This window comes from Selaginella moellendorffii, unplaced genomic scaffold (assembly GCF_000143415.4).
Source record: "Selaginella moellendorffii unplaced genomic scaffold, v1.0 SELMOscaffold_27, whole genome shotgun sequence".
NCBI classification, from domain to species: domain Eukaryota; kingdom Viridiplantae; phylum Streptophyta; class Lycopodiopsida; order Selaginellales; family Selaginellaceae; genus Selaginella; species Selaginella moellendorffii.
Genome location: NW_003314288.1, coordinates 883,757 through 891,991, shown reverse-complemented (window position 1 = coordinate 891,991; position 8,235 = coordinate 883,757). Strand labels below are relative to the sequence as shown.

Genomic DNA, 8,235 nt, shown 5'->3' with positions numbered 1-8,235 from the left:
TTTGTTATGCCGTTTTTTGGAGACAAAGGATGACATCAAGAGACACAACTTTCAAAAAGAATCAAGCCAATTGGATGTGCTGCATGTGAGTTATGACTCTTTGAGTTCAGAATTTCCTACTGTGGAGCTCTCGGTACAGATCCAAGTGTATTACACTAAAACTTTAGCACCAGAGTTGGACTTGACTTCGGTGAAGGATCTTCCTTCACTTGCAGAGTACTTGGCTACAGTTCTTGCATTGGACATTGAGTGCTCAAAGCATCAGAAGCAAAGAGAACAACAGACAAAGACTCCAAGTATTGTGCTTTCAGAGTCAACCAAACCAGTCCGTCAAAAGATGTGGCGTTTCAGCCCGGTAGCTCACTTAGAGATGAAGTTGGAGATCGAGCGACTTCTGGCAGCCGGCTTTATTTACCCTTTGGAGAGCTTAGAGTGGGTGACCAATCTTGTCCCTGCACGCAAGGCAAATGGAAAAATCTGCCTCTGCATTGACTTTTGAGACTTGAACAAGGCAACTGTGAAAGATCACTTTCCAACTCAATTTATTGATGCGATTGTGGATGAGATGGCTGGACACTGTTACTACTCTTTCATAGATGGTTTTTCAGGGTAAAACCAGATCTTCATTCATCCCGATCATCGAGATCTTATGACCTTCTAGACACCTTGGGGCATCTTCGCTTTCAACGTCCTCCCGTTTGGCTTGTGTAACGCTAGAGCTACTTTTCAGTGCTTTATGACCCACACCTTTCACGACTTGATTGGAGGCACCTTGAGGGTGTATATGGATGATCTATGCATGACCTCTGACTCCTTCAAGGACCACCTTGTGCACTTGGAGCAGATCTTCACTCACTGCCGACAACACAAGTTTTCATTGAACCCAACAAAGTGTAAATTTGGGGTGCCTGAAGGCCAGTTGCTAGGCTTTGATGTCTCACAGGAGGGGATCAAGCCCCAGGTAGCCAAGGCTTAGGAGATTTTGAATCAGAACCCACCAACCAATATGAAGCAGCTTCGCAACTTCCTCGGGCAAATGAGTTTCTTTTGCTGTTTCCTCCACAACTATGCTGCATGTTCACGGCCTCTGGTAGCTCTACTACAACACAATGTTCCATTTGTCTGGGGTGAGTCCCAGCAACAAGCCTTTGAATCACTAAAGCAGTCACTCTACATGGCCCTGGTACTCCAACCACCAGAACAATAACTTCCTTTTGACATTTACATCATGACAGGTACAAAGGCTTTTGGAGTATGCCTTTGCCAATGTTTACAACCTGGAAAGCCACCACATGCAACATACTATGCCTCACATTCATTTAAGGAGACTAAGAAGAAGTACGTGGATGTGGAAAAAGAAGCAATGACTGTTGTTTACACCTTGGAGTGATTTCATCACTTTCTTGCTGGAGCTTGTATTCATTTCCATGTCTGTTTTAATGCACTGACCTTTCTTTTATAGTGACCAGTTCACAGTCCAAGTACTTTATCTTGGATTGTGACCATCCAAGAGTTCCAGCCAACTTTTCACATGCAGTGGAAGCGTGTGATGGATTTGAGCGAGTTCCTGGTTGCTAAAGCTACTTCCTTTGTGGTCCCAGCAGCATTACAGAACATTGTAGTGTACCTAGATTCAGGTCAGTTCCCAGCAGATTCCCAGCAGATTCCTCATCAGTGCAACAAAAGGCATTGGAGATCTGAGCACAGGTGTTTTGCCTTCTCGACAGACACCTTTACAGGAGAACTTCTTAGGCAGTTTTGTTGTGGTGTGTGGGTGAATATGAGGTCCTTGAGATCCTTCGTGCTTTCCACTCTTGTGCGGGGCATTTCTCAGGATGGGTCACAGCAACACTCCTCTTGTGCCATGGCTACTTTTGGCCTCGGATTCACTAGGATAGCTTGGCCTATGCAAAGACATGTGAGTAGTGCCAACGTTTCAACCCCTGGAGCCATTTTCCATGTCTCCCTTTCCAGCTCATCACTTCTCTGGGTCCCTTTTTCTAGTGGGGACTTGACTTCGTCAGCCCGATCAACCCACTAAGCTCAAAAGAACAGTGATACATCATCGTGGCGATGGACTATTTCACAAAATGGGTTGAGGCCACCCCTCTGTGATAGGCAGATCAACAGTCTATAGCAAAGTTTGTCTACGAGTACATTATTTGTCAATTCGGAGTTCCTGCCATTTTGATTTCCAATCGTGGCAACAGCTTCCCTGGACAGGTGATGCAGCATCTTTTCCAATGGCTGCAGGTCAAGCATGTGAGAGCAGCAGCTATTATCCTGAGTGCAATGGCCAGGTGGAGTCCAGCAACAAGATATTGAAGACAGTCATCTCAAAGCTTGTGGAGGATCACCCAAGGCATTGGCACGAGCACTTGGTTATGGCGTTGTGGGCCTTTTGGACATCCTTCAAGACATCCATCTCCACAACCCCATTCTCCCTTATCTATGGGACAGAGGCTGTGCTTCCAGTGGAGATCCAAGTGCCATCACTCTCACTTTCACTTCGATACATAGCAGCAATGCAACTTAGCGATGAGGACAAGCTTCATGCATGTGACTTGGATGTTCTTGCCTTGGAAGAACAATGACGATCCACAACTGAACATCTCCTTCGAGGCAAGCAGAAGATCAAGTCTGTCATTGATCACCAACAGTCTATTGAACCATTCGGGAATGGCAATCTTGTTCTACTCAAGCAGTTCACACCACCTTTGAAGTTCTCCCCTCGCTGGACTGGCCCCTACTTTGTCCAGTGACACATTAGAGGCAGAGCATATGTGTTAATTGATGCTGAGGGATGTGTGCTCTCACACGCTCACAACCACTCTCACCTTAAACGCTTCATCCGGTGAGGCATTCTTCTTCTCTTCTTTTTCTTTTTCTTCCTTTCTTTCACTTTACTTTCATGGCTCCTTTTTCTTACTTTCAGGGGGTGTTTCTCCATTGGACCATGGCCCATGCCTTGGATTTCGTGCTCAGGCTGCATTGCTATTTGTATGGAGGTTCCTTGCTTAGCTTGGTCTATGTTTTAGGTTCTTTGGCCCTTCCTTTACCATTACTATACCCACACATTTCCCACACCCATTCCATATCATCTACACTCACAGTTCCATCACCAATAACTTCCAGCAGCATTGCCCGCACTTACCTCTAAATGCCCGTTTTGCATCTTTCATTCTTTCACCATCGTGCACTTCTCCGTTTGAGGTCACATTTACACCATACCATGGATATACATACATGTAATAGCAATAGAAGACACCACCTCATTTGGACGTGCAATTTCCAAGATATCCTTACGACCATTTACCGACAATGCACTAGCTTTTTTGGAGCAACTTTCTTCCAACTGGGTGAACCTGTTCACTCAAGGCACCTAGGTGGATCTTTAGGCGAGGTTACAGAAGCTGAAGCCACTTTCTTTTGCTCCAACACTCAGTGGACACATGCCACCTCTCTTTACCAACAACCTAGCGACTACGTTGTCTTTTTCAGCTGCTGTCTTCTTCAATCCGACACATTAAACCATAGGCCTGACACTTTCAGAGATGGCCACCTTCTCAGAGTGCCAACACCATCTCAACACTCCACCATATCACTCCACTATATCTTTTATCATTTCTACAATTACCACTCTTGGGCAATGCATCCCCTCTTCTACCTCTCTTTCTTTCTCAATTTCGGCCAATCCTTGGAGCATATTGGAAGTCATCAAAAGGTTGCATTTGCATATTACACTTTCCTGAGCCAAAATCCAGGTATAGGTTAACTTCTTTAAGTACTCACTTTTTTTCCTCTATTTTTCTCTTCTTTTCACATTTTTTCTACACTTTTTCTTTAACTTCAAAGTCTAGTTTGACTACAAGGTTTCCCACTAGGTTTTCTTCCCTGTCTCCAAACTTTACATCTACCTCTTTTCTTTCTTTTTCCACTTTGTTTTCTAAAGTTTTTATTATTTCACGCAGTTACCAACACTTAGCATTAGTAGCAAAGGTACATTCTACACTTTTTAGCATTAGTAGCAAAGGTACATTCTACACTTTTTGGAGGGTTCTCACATGTCTGGAGCCAACACAATCCACAGTGGTTGCATGTTAAAGCGTGGCCATTGAGAGAGTGAGAGAGAGAAAAAATATTTTAGTCCTTAGAATATTCCCCATTTTCTTTGTATAAAACCCTTGCAAGGCATTTGCAGAGAGCATTAAAGCATTTCTCATGTTTGAACAAACGTTGGGGGAGGTGCCCCTCCTTCCCCCAACACGTTCCCAACCCATTGGATGTCGGGGCCAACATCAGAAAAGATGTTGGCACCGGGTTGCAGCTGATGAATCGTGTCAAACCAGAGCTCAAAATCGTAGCTCATGTTCACTGCAGTGGATGATTTCACACCATCCAGCCACACCTTGGAGATTGGCCCATATCTGCACGCCAAAACAAAATGCCGCGTCAAGGCATCTGCTGCTAGAGATGAAAACTACAAAAGCCCACAAGCTCGCGAGCTCCTAATGCTAAAACCGTTTGATGGGCTGGAGGAAATGCAAACATATCACACAGTGATCATGCCACCAAGAAAAATGCGTGGAGAAGAAGCAAAGAATGTCTCACTCACCCAGTAAGAAGCTCTCGGAGCTGAGCCAAGTAGAACTCGTTGTAGAGAAGAGTGTCGCCATAGCAGCTCTCGTGCAAATCCCATGGCGAGAGGTAAAAGCTCACGTCCAATCCATGCTCCCTGGCGGTGGCCACGAACTCGGCCACCACATCCCCCTTCCCTCCTCGCCAAGAGCTGCTAGCCACGGAGAAATTGGTGTAGGCCGAGGGCCACAGGCAGAACCCGTCGTGGTGCTTGACCGTGAGGATCATGAGCTGCGCGCCCGTGGATTGGGCCGCGTCCATCCACTGCGACGCATTCAATCGCTCCGGGTTGAAGATGGAGGGCGATTCGTGGCCGGATCCACGCTCCGAGTCCGTGAGTGTGTTGACGCCGAAGTGGAAGAACATCGAGAGGCGGCGCGAGTGGAACTGGAGCTGGCGCCATGAGGGAATTGGGCGGAGAGGGAGCGATGGGGGCGAATTTAGAGCGACAGCTCCCTAGAACACTAGTATCTCGAGGAGCAAGAAAGAGAGATGGAAATTCATAGCTATAGAGAATGGAGGAGAGAGCCAATCTTATAAGCCCAGTGGAGTAGAGGAATTGTCACCAGAGAGTAAAATCTTTGCTTCTTCCAGGGTGTCCTTGTTCTTGCAAGGCAAGATGGATTATCTTCTTCTTCTTAGCCGTGATCTCCAAGCTAGATTGGAATGTTCTTTCTCCGTCCAGGATTCTCAAGAGCTGTGGAGGTCGCGCCCGGATTCTCGCAAGGAATACCTCGCGAATCGCGAATGCGTGTGAGATCCAGCAAAGTTTATGGCATTGCTCTTCCCCAATTTCGTGATTTCCACAGTCACCTCAGAGGATTGCTTGCTCTCCTGCGGAGCACTGCTCAAGAACTGCCGGGATCTGTCACAGGGGAGGCAAATCCACGCCCGCATTGCGCAGAGCGAGCACCGCCGCAACAAATACCTCGCGAATCTGCTCGTCGAGATGTATGGCAAACGCGGCAGTGTCGATGACACCCGTGCAATCTTCGAATCCATAGAGAATCCTAAGCTCTTCTCCTCCAGCATCATGATCCAGGCCTACGCACAGGTGAAAGATCTAAATCGAGCGCGCAGAACGTTCGATGGGATGCTCCGGCGAGATGCCTCGACGTGGAATTCGATCGTGGAACGGCATATGCCGACAACGGGCATCTTGATAAAGCGCGAGAGATTTTCAAATTGGATCCAGAGAAGAACGAGATCTCTTGGAATGTGATGATCACGCTTTTCATCCGCAGTGGAAAGAATCTGCTAACTAAAAGATATCGATACACTCAATATGCAAAAATAAACCACACTCTACACAAATTAAATAAAAAATGCTCTTCATGGGGCCAGAAGCCTCAGGGCACCAGTTTCATGCAGAACACTTTCACAAATGACTCTTGCCCGGGCCCATGCACAGGAGTCCTTGGGCGGTGGTAAAACCTCACAAGGCCTCATGTACTTATATTCACCCTGGGCTTCTGGCTGCTCCGCAACATACCTTACCACACCAAACTCTTCGCACATGAAGCCACGCACGGAGGATAAAACCGCGCGAGGCCTCACGTGCTTACATTCAGTCCTTATATGTGTTCTTGGCCTCACTCGGTTCATCTCCTTTGTTGTCCACCTGCGCTTCTTTACTTCATGTTTTTGCTTGCATGCTTCGATTGACATCTTCAGATTTTCAAGCGAACGATTGTGGCATACCGTGGCTACGTTTTTCGGCAGAGATTGGAGGTGCTGAAAGCGGCATTAAGTTCGTGGAGGATTGATCTTGATTTGGATTGTATGGATCTCTATAAATTTTGAAACTTGAGTTTATTTTTCTTCTTTTTCTTCTGTGTTGCCAAAATAACTGGTGTCAAACTTGCTTTTGCGGACTATCTCTAGCACTTCTGGATGCGATCAAGGCCTGCTGCTCATTGCTTCAAAGGAGGAGATGATAATTGATCCCCAAAGAGCGAGCTCGATGGTTTTGTTGCTTTCATCAAGTTATCATTCCGTGCGATCTGAAACACCACATCGTCCACTGTACTTGTCACAGGTTTCGAGACAGGTACCCAGGAAAGGTGTATTCCATTGTTGTTCGTCAGGACCTGGACTTTACTTGTTTTGCCGCCTCAGGTGATCAAGATGAGGGAGAAGCTTGCGATGGCGGAGGCTTGGGCTCGAGCAAGGTTGCAGATGCAGTATGAGGATGATTTCTTCTACAACTATGATGAGTGGGACAGCTTTGTGGATCTTTCCACATTGAGATCGTCGAACGGAGAGTGTTGTAGCATAAGTTATCTCCTGGAGAAATGGTCCTGACTCAAGGAGCAGTTTGCACGCATCTGCACGTCAAGATTGTTGGAGAGCTCAACTGGAAGATGGAAAAAGGCTCATGGGGTTTCAAAACCTTCACTCGGCTTGGTAAGGTTTGTGAGTTTGAAGAGACAATCGCAAAAAAAAAAAGGGGGGGGACGTCTAGACGTGAAGCGTGCTAGCTCTCCTGAATGGCTTCAAAGAGGTGAGGTGTCTTAAAGAGGAGATGATAGAGCTGAGCATGGAGCTGAACTTGGCTTGTGCTCCTCCTTGTAAGAGCTAACTAGCTAGCAAAAACAGAGGAGACGGTGAAGAGGATGCCTCTTGAACTCCAAGAGAACAACAGACCTTTTTTCTTAAGGGGGGGAGAAGCTGCTAGCAGCTTAGAAGTAGGAGCAGTGGAGCAAGAGGTTGGGGCTGATGTCATCCCTGTGCGCCAGAACTGCTGGGTGGTTCGGGGCTTGGTTAAAGTAGGCAACCGGTGGAGGCAGGGGGTTGGGAGCAATCCGAGGCTTGAGGTATGACTTGTCTTTTCTACCTGGTGGAACTCCATCCGAGCATTCCTACTTCCCTCTTTTAAGCTGCTACATCACGTTTTTACTCTTAGCTCGTGTTAACTCTTAACTCACATTTATACTCTAATTTCACAATAACTCGCATTTTCACTCTAATTAATTCTTTTTTTTCCTTCCTCTTACTTACCTGGGCCCCCTAAACCTCAGGATCATATGGAGCATATAAATAATGTGATTAACACCTCTCACTCTTGATCTTCTGGGATTCATAATATGATAACACCTCACTCCTACTCTTGTGGGCTCCATAAATACACATTAAAAATTGTTAATTTATTAATATTAAAAAGTTAGTGTATTCTAATCTTGTTGAGTTTATCTATATCTACCATAGAATATATGGTAGGTTCCTTACATCAATCTGTTCACACACAATATCGAGCTAATTGCTTCACATGGATCTTCTCTTGACGTTGTGCATTGAGTGCCCCACATAGATTTGTGGACCAACTTGTTGGACGATGTGATAAGGACCTACGCAGCAAAAACCTTGGATCCGCAACACCTGATAACTCACCAACACTTGATCACCAACGACATATGTAGAAACTTTAGAAACTCCAGCGGGTGCAAAGTCCGGGCAAAAGTAGAGTGGAATTCAGTTATTTAGAATGTGCCACACCCAGGAATTCAATCCAAAGCTCTTCTCTTCAAAGTGCTTGTGTCAGGTTTATATCCACGAAACCTGAGTTGGCACCTCCTCTTCAGAGCTCAACTGCAGAAG

The 8,235-nt window shown here is 46.1% G+C and overlaps 1 protein-coding gene across 1 annotated transcript; it reads right to left on the bottom strand.

Annotated features, from left to right (window-relative positions):
• Window positions 1-4,139: 4,139 nt before the first annotated feature.
• LOC112348219 (alpha-L-fucosidase 1-like) lies at window positions 4,140-5,578 on the bottom strand. Its single transcript, XM_024680357.1, has 2 exons — window positions 4,616-5,578; window positions 4,140-4,427 (listed from the first exon to the last, which is right to left on the bottom strand). Exons 1-2 carry the CDS (start codon window positions 5,002-5,004, stop codon window positions 4,220-4,222), a joined length of 597 nt encoding a protein of 198 aa, XP_024536125.1. The 5' UTR covers window positions 5,005-5,578; the 3' UTR covers window positions 4,140-4,219.
• Window positions 5,579-8,235: the final 2,657 nt, after the last annotated feature.

Bases quoted from the DNA above. Each gene is read 5' to 3' on its own strand.
- LOC112348219 (XM_024680357.1), bottom strand. From the start codon at position 5,004: ATGTTCTTCCACTTCGGCGTCAACACACTCACGGACTCGGAGCGTGGA. The intron at 4,428-4,615 runs GTGAGTGAGACA...TTTGGCGTGCAG, and splicing joins CTCCGAGAGCTTCTTACTGG to ATATGGGCCAATCTCCAAGG.